The sequence below is a fragment of the Sinocyclocheilus anshuiensis genome, unplaced genomic scaffold (genome assembly GCF_001515605.1).
Source record: "Sinocyclocheilus anshuiensis isolate Anshui unplaced genomic scaffold, SAMN03320099.WGS_v1.1 scaffold322, whole genome shotgun sequence".
NCBI classification, from domain to species: Eukaryota; Metazoa; Chordata; class Actinopteri; order Cypriniformes; family Cyprinidae; genus Sinocyclocheilus; species Sinocyclocheilus anshuiensis.
This window is the reverse complement of record NW_015542366.1, coordinates 1570455-1589168: the sequence shown is the minus strand read 5'-3', so window position 1 is coordinate 1589168 and position 18714 is coordinate 1570455. Positions and strand designations below refer to the sequence as shown.

Genomic DNA, 18714 nt, shown 5'->3' with positions numbered 1-18714 from the left:
TGACTTTCAAAAAGTGAAAAAAATACTGAGAGGTTGATTACATTGGTCACAAGAAAGAAAAATGCCAAATTTGCCATCACTCCCTCAGCCTTTGTATTAGAAACACTCACACAGCAGCATTAACTAGTTTGATGTAATTTAATGCCAAGATAAGAAAACACAAACGTTTTTTTAAATGTGTGTGTTAACTGTGGAAATGCGTGATCACAGTCTGTGAAAAGAGTCCATTTGTTTTAATTCTGTTTCTTTCTTTTTCACAATGAAATCTTAAAATGATATATTTCACATTATGTTCCTAATGTGCTTGTCACCTCTACTTAAGAAGTGCTGATTTGTGTCAGGGCTGAAAGTGTAAAAGTAGGCCTAAAGTGGTGACAGACCCATAAAAGCTCTCAATTATTATGTCACGACATCAGCACTAATGAAGTCACACTAAAGAGATCAAAAGATCATTTAACAAAACAGAACAATAACACTATCACCAATCCACATTATTATGTCTCAGAATTAGACAGGAGATTGCAAAAATTAGTGGGGCCTTAAATTTAAAAGTTCAGTTTCTCACAGAATTATCCATTTGAACTGACATACTGTGTTCAATGTACAATGTCCCTTTTTATTAATGATGAAAATCGACACTTCCCAGACTTCCCAGAAGTCATCAGGGCCTGTAATTAACACTATTGCCTCAGAGCAGATCTCCTGCAAATACTTTTGATTTTACATACAGAATTACTTTTTCTGTCTTTGTTGTAAAAATATGTCCAAGATATCAATGTAACTATTCAAATTCCTGATCTTCATTTTATTTCTGTTTGTCTTTCAACAACAAACAAACATCCTTTTCTATTTTCATATTTCTTTTCTTACATGTTTGTCACACAGTTTGCCTTTTCTCATGCTGTCCTGTTCTTATGAGACAGTATGTGTCAGTCGAAATTAAAACATTTAAAATGTAAATGAAAAATAGAGTCTTAAAATCTCTAAACATAAAAATCTGCACTTGTCTGACAGGTTGGATTGGCAGCCAGGTGTGTGCGTTGAATAACTTAACTGTGTGTTTGCCTGTTGGTATGCGGACACACCTGTTTCCTGGAGGTCTCCACTTCATAGTGAACGTGTCCTATATGCCACATACTGAGTGGAACAGAACCCAGGCGAAAAAAATCAACATTTTGGAGAAGAGAAAAGGACAGAGGAAGAGGTTAGTAAGTTGAATTTGTCTTTTAGATTGTATTTCTATATACTCATATACTGTATGTGTGTTTATATGAAGGTATTTATAAGGTTGGGCTCTACTTTATGTTTTCCTGTCCTTTCTATATAAATGATGACAAGTAATTGACTGATATCATGTGATTCATAATACTTTGTAAACAACATATTTGTATTATTACTGTTATTATTTTTGTTTACATGCTCCTAATAAGATACATTTGTAAGAAGCAGCCCTACAGTGTAATTATACAGTACAAGATGTTTCATGAAGCATGTGATTGTACTTTACTGCTAATTTACATTTGAGAGATTAATCACTAATCTGTGTGAGTATGTCAGAGTATTTTCTGGCTTTTGGGTTTTCTGACAGCCTGTTTTGTTAGATTGGTTTTTACATTATGTAAGGGTGAGACGGCTGCTCCTAGATCAGCTTTGTTGTATCTGTGTAGCTGGTCTGACTTCATTCCAACATTTCAGTTACCAGTAGTTTAGAATGACTGAAAACTGTCCCCTTTTTAACCCCGGTTTCTGAAATGATTGTATATAGTATATGGAATAATTTTTGAATGACGACTCTTATGTGCTCCAAGGCTGTTTATTTTAAAATATATTTTAAAATGTAATTTATTCCTGTGATGGCAAAGCTGAATTTTCAGCAGCCATTACTCCAGTCTTCAGTGTGAACTTTCAAATCCTTCAGAAATCATTCTAAGATTTGGTGCTCAAAAAAATAATAATTTTTTTATTATTATTATCTGTGTTGGAAACTTTTACTGCTTAATATTTTTGTGGAAACTAGAAACCATGATACACTTACCATTCAAAAGTTTGGAGTAACTATGATTAAAAAAACAGCAAGGACACATTAAATTGATCAAAAGTGACAGTAAAGACATTAATCTTATTACAAAAGATTGCTATTTTAAATAAATGCTGTTCATTTGAACTTTTTATTCATCAAAGAATCCTGAAACAAATGCCACCTTTTTATTGTGCAGGAAAAACTGTTTTTAACATAGATAACATTAAGAGTGATTATTAATAACTGAACTCCAATAATAACTAATAAAAATTAGCATCAAATCAGCATATTAGAATGATTTCTGAATGATCATGTGATACTGAAGACTGGAGTAACAGCTGCTGAAAATTCAGCTTTGCCATTACAGGAATAAATTCTATTTTAAAATATAGCAAAATGTTAAAGTTTTTACTGTATTTTTGATCAAATAACAACAACCTTGGTGAGCATAAAAAAAAAAATCGTAATTATTCAAAATTTCAATCTTTGAAACAATCCAAAATGTAAACAATTTATAATCTTTGAAACAATCCAATCTAAATAAATGAATTTTTAAATAAATGTAAAATTTATTTAATCCAAATTTATAATCGTTGAAACACTTAAAAAAAAAACATCTATATAGTGGTTATTTATGCAACAATGACTGACATGTTTGAGTGCACCTGTGTATTTTGTGTTTTTCAATTAGTCTGTATGCTTTCAGGTAAACAATGTCATTACCTGGTGAATTCCTGTCAGAGGAGCAGTTTACCTGTTCTATTTGCTTAGATGTCTTCACCAATCCTGTCTCCATACCCTGCGGCCACAGCTTCTGCTCATCATGCATCACGTCCTACTGGGAGGGCCAGGGAAAGAGCTGCTTCTGTCCTTTGTGCAAGGAAAGCTTCCGCAAGCGTCCTGAGCTCCACATCAATCACACACTTAAGGAGATCACAGAGCAGTTTAAACGGATGGCGGAGATCACGTTGAGTGCACCTAGGAGTGCACCTGCAGATTCACCGTCCCTCCCTTTCTCTGCACCGAAGCCCGGAGTGCAGCACAGGACAGTAGAGCTGCCCAGAGGCCTATTGCCAGAGATGAAGAGCCGCTTCCAAAGAACATCATCCAGTGAGCCTTTGGCGTCCCATGATGCTGCTTCTCTCCCTCCTGCCAAGGCACCTAAACGAAACTTTAGTGTGAGTGGAGCAGGTTCCAATGGGCCACAGTGTCCCAGACATGGGCATAGTTTGGAGCTGTTCTGCAAGACTGACCAGACATGTATTTGCGTAACATGTGCAGAGAGGGAACATTACGGGCATTCTGTGATAGAGGCCAAGAGAGAGATGAATATTAAGAAGGTTAGTGTGAGAATGTACGTGAATGAGAAGTTATATCAAGGTAGGGCTGAATGAAAGTGTTTATTTGTGTATGGGTCCATGTTAACAATTTGAATCTCTGCTCAGTCCCAGCTGCGTATCTTGGAGGTGGAGCTACAAGGATTGATCACAGTCAGAGAGAGGAAGATAGAGGAGATCCAGACATCACTTGCAGAAATTCAAGTATGTGCATCTATGCCATACTAACATTTTAAAGGAATAGTTCCAACACACTCACATGGCTATTCCTAACTATTTTACGTTTTGGTGAATTGGTGGCTAATTTGTATGAATTCGTAAAATTTGTATGAATCTCATTTGTATGTTTTCATATGATCTGCTTAAACCCCAGTGATGATTATGTTTAGGGCTGGATCTTAATGCTTAGTTTAAAAAAATTGTATGTTTCATGTGATTCACATCATATGAATGCATACAAAATCACCATGTTTTCCTGTGAGATTGGGTTTATAGTTCACCCAAAATAAAAATTTTGTCATTATTTACTCATTTTCATGTTGTTCCAAACCCATATGCTGTTATTTTGGAACAGCAAAATATGGAACACAAAAAGGAGAATTTCTGAAGAATTTTTGAAGGATCTTCATATGGCTATTTTTATACAGTGGTTGCCCATAGTGACTACATCTGTTAAGCTCTACAAATGGGAAAACACACACACACACACACACACACACACACACCATAAAAGTAGTCTTGTATATTCTAAAGGTTCTGTCATATTAAGGAATAGTTCGCCCAAATAATTCTGTCGTCATTTACCCATTATTTACTCTGTTGAACACAAAAGAAGATATTTTGAAGAATGTTGGTAACCAAACAGGTGACAATAGCCATTGACTTACAGTTGACAATAGCCATTGACTATGGAAGTCAATGGCTATTGTCACCTGTTTGGTTACCAACATTCTTCAAAATATCCTCTTTTGTGTTCAACAGAAGAACAACAGGTTTAGAACAACATGAGGGTGAGTAAATGATGACAGAATTATTATTTTTTTGTGTGAACTATCCCACTATCCCTTAGAAGTAGTGATGTCTGAAAAAGCACAGCTCACACAGAAGTCACTATCAAACAAATCAGCTGTCTGATGGTCAATGTGGCGAATCCCAAACTTGTTGCAAAATCTGCTTAGGGAAATCTTATGTCCTCATGCGTGAATTATGTCCAAAGCATGTGGATTCCCATTGAAATGACTGCATTTTGCCTGCGAAAATTCTCTGAGCAAGTGATGGCACATTTAGTCTTCTGAAGACCAAAATTCACAAATATTTTCAGCGAGTAATGACTTAAATTCAGTTCTGCTCTTTACACGAAGACCAAAGGCCATATTGGCTGCTTTTATGGTGTTTTTCATCATTAGAGACGTAACTGTCAAGATCCAGAGAACTGTTGCTGCATGGAAAAGATGTTTGTGAATATTCTTGTTCCATAGAAGAATGTCATATGGGTTTGAAAAGACATGAGGGTTTCCTCATTTGTCTGTTATATTTTCTTTGTCTCATTTGCTTGTTCTAAGGTGAATGCAGAGCAAGAGAAAGCAGGTACTGTGAGTATGTTTGCTGAGTTAATGAAAGCTGTTGAGAAGTCCCAAGCTGAACTTCTGGAGGTGGTGGAGATGGGACAGCGGGCTGCAGAACTTCGCTCTCAGGCCTTCATACGTGAGCTGCAGACGGAGATCTCTGAAATCAGAAATAGATGCAGCTCCCTCAATCAGCTGACGCAGTCCCAAGATCATGTTTCCTTCTTCAAGGTCTCATTTAAAACCAGACTTAAATTGTTTGTTTTGTATTTTATACCCCAATATCTAACCAAAATATATATTACTGATGTTTCTTTTCAGACATATCCAGCCTACTGTAGTTTACCTGTGACAAAGAGCTGGGAAGAAGTGGCCATGACCCCTGACCCCACTGCTGGAGCAGTGCTGAGAAATGTCACTCAAATGGTGGAGGAGGTTCAGGAAGCCTTGAGGAGACTGTCAGCGATCTGTAAGAGAAAGTTCCTTCATAAACTGCTCTTTAACACATAATTTACATACACTCTCATTGCAGTTCCAAACCCATGTGACTTTTTCCTGTTGACTGGAAAGTAAATAAAAACAGAATTTTCTTTTTCGTATATTCTTTCGAATGAATATGGTTTGAATATTGTTAATGTGAACAGAATGATGACATCTTTGACTCAGGAGCACTTCAGATGCTTCACCTCACCAACCATATTATTATTTGTTTAAAATCAAGGAGTTTTTAAGACCAGAATTTTGATCTTTGCATGCACACATCACTGTTTTTTTCAGTCATGTTTACGGTATGTATTGTTGTACTGTCAGGTTTGCGCCCTTCCACAGGAAACCCACAGGAAATATATCAACAAAGTAAGTTTTTTCTCCTCCTTTTCCCCTGTCCAGTCCAATCTCAGCTTCCCCTCACAGTTTTCAGTGCTAGGGGCTAAATCATAAAAATTGCACAAAATTTTAATGCCAATCAATATTGTGTAAGGCGCTATACAAATAAAGGTCACTACAGAGAACGTCATTTTCTCTGTTATAGTCCACTTTTCAAAGCCAGATTCAATACTTATCTTATAATTTAAACTTTAAAGGCATTATTGACTATGAATATTATTGGCTTGCATGTCAAATTATTTGTAAATGACAAATTAAGTGCAAATGCACTATGTCTTATGCAAGAGTAGAATAAATTCTGAAGGTTTTTAAAAAATCTTGAGTTTTGAAAAAGTGTCTGTTTTCATATATCTTGATATATATTATAACAACACACACTACCATTCAAAAGTGTGGAATAATTGAGATTTTTTTTCCCCATGTTTTTGAAAGAAGTCTCTTATGCTCACAAAGGCTGTATTAATTTATTTGATGAACAATACAGCAAAAACTCTGATGTTGTTTTATATATTACAAACTGTATATATTACATTTTAAAATAATTTTAAATGATCTTAAAATAAAAAGCTTAAAATATATGATTTATATGATAAATATGATTTATCCATTTATTTAGCCATTACTCCCATCTTCAGTATAACATGATCCTTCAGAAATCATTCTAATATGATGATTTGATGCTCAAATATTAATAATGGTTCTTATCATTATAACTAAATTAATTAATAATAAATTAGTTTTTGCTGTTTAACACTCCAACCTTTTGACTGGTTGTGTATATGATTGGAGTGATTAATTGTACTAATTGTTATACAAAGCCGCTTCATTTTTTAAAAGTAATATTTTTCTTCTGCATTCCTCTGTAGAAGTGTGGAGAGTGGAGGAATATGCAAGTATGAGATGTTTTCTATATGCTGCACATCATTAGATACATCACATGTTTGTCATCACTTACATTTGTATTCCTTCAAACACCTTATAGCTTTTCAAATGTGTTCTGTTTCTCTCCTCAGTGGACGTGACCCTAGATCAAGACTCAGCCCATCCGCGTCTGATCATCTCTGAGGATGGTAAACAGGTGCACTGCAGTGACCGCTACCAGGTGGTGCCAGACACAACTGAACGGTTTGACCGTGTGGTGTGTGTACTTGGCCGCCAAGGTATCAGCTCTGGCTGCCATTACTGGGAGGTTGTGGTGGGTGAGAAGACGGACTGGGATTTGGGCATTGCTAGTCACTCCATCAACAGGAAAGGAAAAATAGCCGCAAACCCAGCTAATGGATTTTGGTTTCTAAGTCTACGTGACAAGCATGAGTATGTCTTTCGTACAGAACCATCAATGCCTATAGTCGTACAAACAAAACCACAGTGTGTCGGCGTGTATGTGGACTATGAAAAAGGTCAATTGTCCTTTTATAATGCAGATACAAAGTCACTGATATTTACTTTCACAGACTCCTTTGCAGAGACTTTATATCCTTTTTTCAGCCCATGCACCAACAAATCTGGCAAAAATGAGGCTCCCCTTATCATATATCCTGCCTATCCAGCTAACCCAAGCTGGCTGACTGAAAAATGAAAGAACAAATATATTGCTCATAGAGTTTGTTTACTTTATTATTTAATTCAAAATGATGAAAATTAATATGGTTTTCATTTACAATCCATGTGATCATTTCAGTGGCTTAATGATTTTATATATATATATTCAACAAAACATTAAACAGTTAATCCTTATAGATTTTTTGATATACCTAAAACAATAATAAGACTTATGAACCGCAAATGATTGCCAAGGCTTGAAATTGAAATTTGGGACACTGAATACAACATTGGATGGTGATGGAAATCTGATTGTAAAATAACCCATTAGTATTTAGCTTGACCAAGCATGTATTATACGCAAAATGTATAATATTCAAATATGTGTTTTGTACATTATAGTAAAGCAAAAAATTAATTATACAATATATAGGCGACTACATCTCTTCTATTTCTATGTTGTCTTTACTCTCTGAATCTCTATAGTCCATATGGGATTATTAAAATAATTTTAAATGATCTTAAAATAAAAAGCTTAAAATATATGATTTATATGATAAATATGATTTATCCATTTATTTAGCCATTACTCCCATCTTCAGTATAACATGATCCTTCAGAAATCATTCTAATATGATGATTTGATGCTCAAATATTAATAATGGTTCTTATCATTATAACTAAATTAATTAATAATAAATTAGTTTTTGCTGTTTAACACTCCAACCTTTTGACTGGTTGTGTATATGATTGGAGTGATTAATTGTACTAATTGTTATACAAAGCCGCTTCATTTTTTAAAAGTAATATTTTTCTTCTGCGTTCCTCTGTAGAAGTGTGGAGAGTGGAGGAATATGCAAGTATGAGATGTTTTCTATATGCTGCACATCATTAGATACATCACATGTTTGTCATCACTTACATTTGTATTCCTTCAAACACCTTATAGCTTTTCAAATGTGTTCTGTTTCTCTCCTCAGTGGACGTGACCCTAGATCAAGACTCAGCCCATCCGCGTCTGATCATCTCTGAGGATGGTAAACAGGTGCACTGCAGTGACCGCTACCAGGTGGTGCCAGACACAACTGAACGGTTTGACCGTGTGGTGTGTGTACTTGGCCGCCAAGGTATCAGCTCTGGCTGCCATTACTGGGAGGTTGTGGTGGGTGAGAAGACGGACTGGGATTTGGGCATTGCTAGTCACTCCATCAACAGGAAAGGAAAAATAGCCGCAAACCCAGCTAATGGATTTTGGTTTCTAAGTCTACGTGACAAGCATGAGTATGTCTTTCGTACAGAACCATCAATGCCTATAGTCGTACAAACAAAACCACAGTGTGTCGGCGTGTATGTGGACTATGAAAAAGGTCAATTGTCCTTTTATAATGCAGATACAAAGTCACTGATATTTACTTTCACAGACTCCTTTGCAGAGACTTTATATCCTTTTTTCAGCCCATGCACCAACAAATCTGGCAAAAATGAGGCTCCCCTTATCATATATCCTGCCTATCCAGCTAACCCAAGCTGGCTGACTGAAAAATGAAAGAACAAATATATTGCTCATAGAGTTTGTTTACTTTATTATTTAATTCAAAATGATGAAAATTAATATGGTTTTCATTTACAATCCATGTGATCATTTCAGTGGCTTAATGATTTTATATATATATATTCAACAAAACATTAAACAGTTAATCCTTATAGATTTTTTGATATACCTAAAACAATAATAAGACTTATGAACCGCAAATGATTGCCAAGGCTTGAAATTGAAATTTGGGACACTGAATACAACATTGGATGGTGATGGAAATCTGATTGTAAAATAACCCATTAGTATTTAGCTTGACCAAGCATGTATTATACGCAAAATGTATAATATTCAAATATGTGTTTTGTACATTATAGTAAAGCAAAAAATTAATTATACAATATATAGGCGACTACATCTCTTCTATTTCTATGTTGTCTTTACTCTCTGAATCTCTATAGTCCATATGGGATTATGGTCCTAACAAGACAAACCAAGAATGTACAGTACAGCAAATTAGGGAGTAACTGTGGCTTTAAGTTATGCAATTGTGACTAATAATAAATGTGTGTGTGTGTGTGCGTGTGTGTGTAATTTTGCCTTTCGTCATAATTGCGACTTTATGTTTCAAAATTCTTATTTTTAGAAGCAACTTTTTATTAAACACCTGCAACTTCTCTGTTGGCTTAAAAAAAATGTAATTGATGTATGTTTGCAGTGTGATATCTTGCATTCTCATCAAAGCAGCTTATTGCATCTTTGATTTCAAGTTGACCATTTATTGCATTTCATTCTATTAATATATCCATTCAAGAACTGTTCATCTCTAGGCTATATCAGTTTTACATTTGCAGTGCTGGGTGAGGCCACTGTGGTCCTTAGCTCAGCTCAGCTCGAAGCCTATGATAGTCAGGGGCTCTGCTGGGGCACTGGTCCGGACCTCTTGCCTCCACATTGCGTGTATACTGTATACAGGTGCATCTCAATAAATTAGAATGTCGTGGAAATTATTTAATACACGAGTTTCACAATTTGAGTTGAATTACTGAAATAAATGAACTTTTCCACGACATTCTAATTTATTGAGATGCATCTGTATAATGAGGGAGATGTAGAAAAAGAGAGCTAGACGTTAAGTAACCATCAGTAGCCAATGGCTGCGGCTCTTTTCGTGTGACCGCGCGCAGCGTCAGACCTCTGCTGCACGCTACACGCTGCGTTCGAGGGGTCTGATGGCACAGTCCTTCAGGCAACGCCACAAACCTGCTTCTGTACAGTACACGCAAGACAGGTAAGTTTGATTTTCAGTGAATTTAAGATTAAAATTATTTTGATATTCAACTATATGTGTATAGTCTGTGTGCACACAATTTTAAAAATACCCTCACTTCAAAAATTCATTTTTCTCTTAAGTGGGAGCTATTAATAGAAGCCTACAATTCTGTCAAAAGTCTGTTAATAAATAGTTCTGCATGAACTGCATTGCAATCTTCAGAAGACATTTTCCCTTAGATGTATTTATAATTCTGTCTATTAGACGACAAACGTTTAACATGAGGTATGATTATTATACAAAATGAAGGCTACGTATTTTTGGCTGAACCACTTACTCTTTTAATATCCAGCAGTTTTTTTTCTGTCAGTGGTGCCAAACGTTACACTGGCACGCGACGCTCAGTGGTGTCCCATTTTTACACAGAGCACAACATGCTGTACTTTAATAAATGATGAACGAGAGATGCCTTCGAGATGCACTGCCCTCTAAGGTTTTGTTTATCCGGCAAAGGCGGACTCCTCGGGGACCGCCTGTAATAATGTATCTGTTATAGACATCTCTATAACTTGCATCGCCCATCTCAGCGATTATTGTTGCATAAGCCGCTTTTTTTCTTATCGTCATATTTGACGTGATTTTGCAGGGGCGCTTTGGAAGAAAGGCTGAGAACAAGTCAGTCGGGAAGAGCGCGGTATTATAAGCCGCTTTAGTTTGAATGTGAGTGTCATTCTCTGAAATAACCTTGACTGAACTGGCGTAATGACCCCGATTAAAGTCAAAGATTTTCATGTGAAATTGCTGGTTAGTGTCTGGAGTCCCATCTGCGTGCATGATCTACAAATAAATCTACAGGGAGGGAAAAATCAGGGACAGGTTTACTTCTCTGCAGGTTTGTACATAGAGTTCTACACATAAGTAGCTACATAATTTATAGTACAAAAAAACAAAGATTACAGTGTGCACATATGTGATTACATATGGCACATATTACTTAGGAATTGGCAATTTGGAGGATTCATTCAATCATTTGCCAAAACAATTTTGTCAACTGCTATTTAATTAAAGGTGCACACAGTATTAAAAAGTGTAAAGGCTTAAAGAAATTAACAGCTGTTTTGAGAAATATTAAAATGATGTTTTCTAGTACCAGGGGCACCTTAACGGGGGAAAGGTTAGGACGATTCCAAGGGCCCGATGAGAGAGAGGGGGCCCGGAACGCGATTTTTACTGAGGGGGACCCTACCAATCCACCAACCTGAGTCCGAGTCAATATGCTGTTCAGGGGGCCCAAAAACCATAGCGGCGCAACATGTCTAGGACAAAAATCGATTTCATTTTACGTGTTATGGGCGCGGCCATGTTGAGATCGCATGACCAGCATTTTGCAATTGTTGCTTAAATAATAATAAAAATAATAATAGTGTGTTTACTTTATATACCTTTTATGTTATGTTACATTTTTTATATACCTTTTCTTCCATGCAGCTTACTGTTGGGCCTGAATTCAAGTATGTCCATTATATGGATATGTGTAATATGAGGCAAAGAAAAACATAACTGAAAACGAGTAAACTTAATACGAACTTAATCAGTTTCAGTATGAAACATCAGCAGCAAACACAATTCATACACCGATGCCGAATGATGTCAGTATAAAGTCTAATACTGACTTGAGGGCAAATAAGGGAACATCTGAATGGAGTTTTGCCCTAATAACAGGCCTCATGAATGCTTACTCAGATGATTCGCCATTTTAACCTCAGTTATTACTGCGAACTAATGATGATAATAAAGCATTACAGTTGTGGGGGACCTCCATCCTGTGGCGTTTAACCCAGCAGGGAGTATGCTGCAAAGTCAATGAAATGCAAATCATTCTCAGGGGATGGACAATTAATTATTTAGAAGTTGGGGAAATAACCTGCATGCAATTTAAATCTCTTTATATACTGTCTAAAACATTATTCTATATATCAGGGAATAGGACAGTATAGGACATTACAAACTGATCATAGATTACATAACTCACAGGCATCTTCTGTTCTTCTGCAGCGGTCATTCTCTCTGACTCAGTGTCTGTTATTTAAAGATGATCTCAACTTGACGCCAGTCATCATCCCTGGATTTCCCTGGCCTTATGTTGACATGGCAACAGGAAGGAAAAGTCAGTGTCTTTTCTGTGCTCATAATGTCTATCTGAATATGCGTGTGTATACATTTTTTACATAATGTGCTTTATATATTTATACATTTATGCTTTCTCGTTGTCTCTTAACACTTCCAGAGTGTGTATATTCTAACAGCTCTCCCACACTGGGTTCAGCCTGCATTAATCATCTCAGCATGTATCTTCTGGTCCAGTATCCATCTCTGTGATCTTAACTCCACCCTTGTTTTCTCTTCGCCAGGCTCCACTTCAAAAGGTGGAGTACATTTCCCCGATGATGATGAAGACGCTCCCATTAACAATAGCTGTGATGAAAAGCTTCAGGATAAAGTCATCACTGCTCTACCAGAGCCTGATGGCGCATATCTTGTTAAGGTGAAAGAAATCGCTTTAAAAAAAAATGCTTAAAAACAAACAGTATATAAGATAGATGTGTTGCATGCTGAAATCATTGACACCGGAACTCTGTATCTAGGTGGGATTTTTAAGGAGCCATCACAAATATGAAATCATCTTTTCTTTGCCACAAGTCCCAACACTAGGGAAAGATGTCTCTCTTTCCCCCGCACTACGCACTACTGCAAAACCACGACTACGTGCAACACGCATCACACCACGTCCTGATGGTATGTTTTTGCATTGGTCTTACGGTGTTTATAAGTAAAGTTGGAAAGATCGTATTTAGTTGAACGCATGTGAAATTTGAACATGAAACTTATTTTAAATGAAAATGAATTATTACATTTCCATACAAAATACCATACATATATATATATATATATAATTGATATTTATAAATATATTATTAAATATGTTTGAATGTTAAAAATGCATAGAAAATACAAAAATTACCCATAAACATGTTATCATAGATGCATTTGGTAAAAACATTAGATTATATTTCTAACCATTTTTTGAATTGCAACCTACAGATGTATTTATAGTTATTTCTTTATATTTTATAGACTAACTAGCATTTATGAAGAACACTTTATTTTCCAAAATGTCATCAAAATAATATAAACGTACATATACAAAACACCATAGTATATTTTGCAGTTACGATAGAATATATAGCGATTCAATTTACAGGACCTTCATAAATTGAATAAAACATTAAAAACTATTTAAAATTATTTAAAACAAGAAACATCCTACTGAATTTTATGCAGAAAAGGTACATCGGCATCTTGTTCCGACCAAAGTTATTTGAACGCCCCTGACATTGTAATTACGACTTCCCAACTCATAAATATCAATTTCCCAGGAGGACTTGAACGCACAATTAGACCAACTTTTACCATGCATATAGTCTTCTATGTCACTTATCAAAGTCTGCTTACAACCCTTGTGTTCTCATTTATTCACATACACCCTATTAAGAGGTGTTCAGCAGTTAAACAGATGCTTTTCAGCTGAAGCTACTTACAGTAGACTTATTACAAGGAGAGTCTCACTGGAGCAACCTGGGTTAAGTGCTCTGCTCCGGAGCACAAGGTTAATGAACAATACCCGTGACCGAGAAACCATCTCAGTCTTGCTTGGGATTGAGCAAGAAACCTTTGAGAAAACAGCCCAGATCTATAAACATGTGGCTTCCTTGACTCAATGAATGATGAGAAAGTTTAGAAAACTAGATACATGTAGCTAACACTAAGCAGTAACAATTAATACAATTAAACAAGGCTGTAAAAACATAAGCGCTAACAGAGCAGTTAATGTGGATCTAAGATTGTTTGTACATCTGACTGCTGATAAAACATCAAGCCAAATGCAAGACGTCATGTTAGGATCAATAGTCACACTCCTATTTCAGCCCGGCATTGATCTCTCCATTAGCTGAAACTCACTTAGCGCGTTTATAGTAGTGTCATTTTTCCCACATTTGAATCTCTAGGGAAATCTTAGTAAGTTTGCTGTATCTGAGTGTACAATTTATATTCTAAAAGAAGCTGCAAGCACTTTGCAGTAAGGTGATTGTTTTTCTACGATGATTTCAATCTTCCAATCTTATTTGATTGGAACTCAGGCGTTTTCTTTTACCCATCTTTTTATTGTCCATGACATTTTGTGTTGTCTTGGTATCCCTCTGTATCTGTATTCATCCCACTCACTCCCATTCATCTGTCTGTGCTCTTTTAAGGGGGAGCGAGGGTGCTTTGTGAGTACAGCGCTCAGCAGGAGGGAGTGGTGCAAGAGGAACTCACCCTGGTCAACAGGAGCAGAAGGGACAGCAGCGTCCGAGTTCGATTACAGGCCAGAGTCATGGGTGAGATACACACACCAACTGGTGACAGCTCTCTAGTCATTCATAACAAAGCGTTCATGAGGTGATGTTTGTCCATCATGTGGACCAGTATAGCTGTCTCTGCTGTCACTGATTCAGTTCAGTTCAGTTGTTTCAAAGCAGTTTTACAGAAAATATTAAGCTGGGATGGGAGAAAGTATTTTTAAAAATGAAATTAAAGGAATAGTCCACCGAAGAATGAAAATTTTCTCTTCATTTATGCATCCCCAATCTGTCCCAGATTAATATGACTTTGTTTTTTAGATGAACACAAACTGAGATTTTTAGCAGAATAATCCATCTCTGTGAGTCCATATAATGCAAGTGGATAGATCTCTCAAAAGAATGCTTCAAAAACCATGCAAAATGAACATGGCAGTAATCCATACAACCTCCAGTTGATGAATCGGTGTCTTCTGAAGCAAACTATTGGTGTGTGTGTGTGTGTGTGTGAGAAAAATTCTAATATTGTAAACTATAAACCAGCCAGCTCTCATATGTGTGTTCGCTTGACAAAAATGTCATTTTCTGGACTGTCACTTCAGTTTCTCAAAGTGCTGTTATACGCTGATGTTCACAGTTGGCTGCAAGCAATGGTTTTTAGTTTAAAAAGTTTAAAATATTTTTTTCTTACACACACCTACTGTTTTGTTACAAAAGACATTGATTCAACTTTGGATTACAATTATGTTCGTTTGTGTGGTTTGTGAAGCGTCATTTTAAGGGATCTATCCACTTTATTAATTTTAATTTTTGAAAAAATCTAATTTTGTGTTCATGTGAAGCAAGAAATTAAAATATATATGGAACGGCATGAGGGTGAGTAAATGATGAGAGATTTTTCATTTTTGGGTGGAGTATCCCTCCAAATTAAAATATAAGCCACATCTCTAAACCTTCTAGCCAGCTTGAGAAACAATACCAGAATTTGTAATAATAGAAACACTGTGTAAATGACATAAGAGCTTTTATTAGTTGATTTAGTACTTATACTCCTCTTATTTTGTAGTAAGATACAAAAACAAAGCCAAAATGTGCTCAATTTGAGGGTTAGAATTGTTAAGTAACATTAAGAGAGAACTAATTTGTAAATAGTAAATCACCACCACTAAAATAAGAAACGACCTATTGTTTTTCACAGATCGCCACCACGGGACACCAATGTTACTTGATGGAGTGCGGTGTGTTGGTGAAGAAAAACACACAAAATAATGACACAAAAGATGTGACTAAATCAGTTTGCTTGTGTAAATGATGAGAATAAACCAAAATGAATGTGAATGTGAACAACCTGTCTCACACCCATCCATGGAGGATCACAACTGAACTGTTTTCGCACTAAAGCAAAAATAGAGCCGCTATTCTAGAGTCTATGCATCACAGGTCTGCTAATCCATCACAAATTCAACTTTAGTTTTTAGCAGAATTGAATCAAAAAGCAATTTAAAGAGAAAAAGGAATACCATTGCATCTGGCCACGGATAACATGTCACAAGTTCAGCTGAGTTTAGCTATGTGCTGTTTGATAGCCTAATGATGAGTTACTATACATTCACTATATTGAGCTTCTCATTAGCCACAAAATCAAACAAAAAAAAGAGTTTGGCTTAGCTGGTTACTTTATAAAATTTAAAACGTGTGTCAAGAACCTGCAAGCAGCCTATTTTATTTATTTATTTGTTTTGCAAGTATTACCTGAAGGCCTGAAGGTGGAATGTAAACTCTAAAAAATGCTGGGTTGTTTCAACCCAACTCTGGGTCAAATATGGACTAACCCAACTTTTGAGTTAAAAATTTAATGTAAAAATTTAACCCAACAGTTGGGTTAGTCCATATTTGACCCAAAGTTGGGTTGAAACAACCCAGCATTTTTTAGACTGTATGTATAATCAGGGGCATAATATACACTTTATATATATATATAATTATATGTCATCCTATTGCTTAAATGCTTTGCAACCATAATCATCAATCCTTCCAAATGCTGTGATTCATTTCTCAAATATGATGTAATTTGTTAATTAAAAAAAAAGTAGGCTATATAAAACACTTGTTGATTGCTTTGTGCACAAATAATTATGAGATATGCAATGCAATGCATTGGCCTACCCAAACATAACTTGGCAACTAACATTACTATCATACCCTGAGGGAACTTAAGCAATTTTAGGACAGTACCACCTAGTGGTCAAAATAAATCAAGACCAATAATGTTCTTGAGAAAAAGGAAGTGTATAACAGAAGAGACGCTAATGTCATAACACAATGAAAAGGTTTAGAACAGCAACTGAATGGATGAAATACAAATAAAAGATTTAAAAAAAATCTTGTCTGTTTTTTTAAAGTGAAGTGTGAAAAAAGTGACGTGACATGTGGCCAAGTATGGTGACCCATACTCAGAATTAGTGCTCTGCATTTAACCCATCCAAAGTGCACACACACAGCAAACACACACACACCGTGAACACACACCCGGAGCAGTGTTTCCCTGTGTTGACTGTCGTTTTACACAGGGGTTATTTTTCTACTTAATATTTCTCCTTTTTTTCAAAACAGCTTTAAATTTATGTCCAAATGGTGAAAAGTTACATGATTTTTTTTATTATTACTCTCTCAGAACATCCAGCCATGCTAACCTCTTCAAGCTTGAAACTTTTTAATTGGAGTATTATTACATTAAAAATCATGTTTTTAGTATCAAAGCAGCTGAGTTTTGTTTGAGGTCTATATAGTTGTTAGGAGCTTCTTTTTGGTGACTAAGGCCTATAGTTCAACAGCAGCCATGTATTCTCAGCCTCTGAAGTTATTTGAGCACTGTATTGCTTTTAAAATCTGTCAAACTTCTGCTATGAAGTAAATATTTTTAAAGTAAATGGTCCTGTGTCACTAAAACATCACTATTCTGTAAATCTATGAGTGGTACAGTTCAGCGTTTTAGAAAACTCAGAGAGGATGTTTTTATGACACATAATATATTGAATCTTAATCTGACGTATGAATTTTAATGCACATAAGCATTACATTCCATTAGTAATTTATTTTACTTTTTAATTAGTTTAGATGTTTAATTTGATTTCATTAATAGATTTCTCAAAGACACATGAATACAGTGGCCCCAAATAGCATATTGTACATAAAAATGTGTCATTGCATTATATACGAAATATCAAACCAAGTGGCATCTGCAAACAAATGATGTTGAACCTTAAAAATAAGCTTATTGTGCATAATGTTTAATTAAAGTGTTTATTGTCACAATATTATATAAACTAATAATATTGTTTGTTACAAAGCACTTTTCTAATGACAAAACAGCCATCCTTTCTACTTAAAAGTCCTTTGATGAACCTATTTATCTCTTTTTAGGATGACTTTGAGAACTTCTTTAATGGAAAGAATGCATGACCTTTAGTTCGACCAGATAAATCACTTACAGTTTGTCTGAAAGTCAGCAATGAGGATCATTATCATTGGCCGTGCTGCTGCTGTTCATGCTTGCACTACATGCTCACTGGCATGACAGACGCATGAATGGGACGTAAGAGGTAACTGATAAACATCACTGGTAAGGAAATATCGAGCTGTGGTTTTCCCAGAGGTGATCAGAAGCAGAAGTGTTTAAAGTCACGTGGCATGGTGAATGGGACCGAAAGATAAGACCACAGAGTGATTTTTAAAGAAACCAGACCCATTATGAAACAAACACACATCTGCTGAATCATCAAACACTAATTGATCATTTTCACAACATCATTTTCACATTTTCATTACCAGCAGTACTATTACCTCTTTCTCCAAATCAAATAAACATCTATACTCACATTTCTATTATCTCTGGCAATCATGTACACATAATTATCAGCATCATCAACATGCATCAACTATTCTTGTTTGTCTACCACAGAACACGCACACACACTTAGCTATCTAAATAGGAACATTTCATAGACTTCTATATTCTTTGTCTTTATATACAGCTAGTACAAATTTCCCCAAAATACACACATATACGTACACACAAACAGTATGAAAAAGCCCATGCCTCCCATTATTGATTGGTCAGATGTGGATCAAAAGTAAAAAAAAAATAAATAAAAAGAA

At 35.7% G+C, this 18714-nt stretch overlaps 3 protein-coding genes across 4 annotated transcripts; all 3 read left to right on the top strand.

Moving 5' to 3' along the window:
- The first annotated feature begins 1099 nt into the window (after positions 1–1099).
- On the top strand, positions 1100–7819 carry LOC107692198 (E3 ubiquitin-protein ligase TRIM39-like). 2 transcript variants are annotated; one of them, XM_016491162.1, is made up of 8 exons: positions 1100–1204; positions 2727–3360; positions 3466–3561; positions 4920–5153; positions 5244–5391; positions 5733–5777; positions 6674–6700; positions 6821–7819. In XM_016491162.1, the coding sequence occupies exons 2-8, from the start codon at positions 2734–2736 to the stop codon at positions 7384–7386; spliced, it is 1743 nt and encodes a 580-aa protein (XP_016346648.1). In that variant the 5' UTR covers positions 1100–1204; positions 2727–2733; the 3' UTR covers positions 7387–7819. The 2 variants fall into 2 exon arrangements, with proteins under 2 accessions (XP_016346648.1, XP_016346649.1); XM_016491163.1 differs by having other exon boundaries at positions 1100–1208.
- Positions 7820–8188: 369 nt separating this feature from the next.
- On the top strand, positions 8189–9462 carry LOC107692199 (erythroid membrane-associated protein-like). Its single transcript, XM_016491164.1, has 2 exons — positions 8189–8209; positions 8330–9462. Coding segments are annotated over exons 1-2 (567 nt in total). The 5' UTR covers positions 8189–8208; the 3' UTR covers positions 8896–9462.
- A 641-nt stretch (positions 9463–10103) lies between these two features.
- Positions 10104–16303, top strand: adisspa (adipose secreted signaling protein a). The gene is made up of 6 exons (XM_016491161.1): positions 10104–10174; positions 12212–12323; positions 12568–12701; positions 12802–12952; positions 14470–14595; positions 15755–16303. The coding sequence occupies exons 2-6, from the start codon at positions 12305–12307 to the stop codon at positions 15823–15825; spliced, it is 501 nt and encodes a 166-aa protein (XP_016346647.1). The 5' UTR covers positions 10104–10174; positions 12212–12304; the 3' UTR covers positions 15826–16303.
- Positions 16304–18714: the final 2411 nt, after the last annotated feature.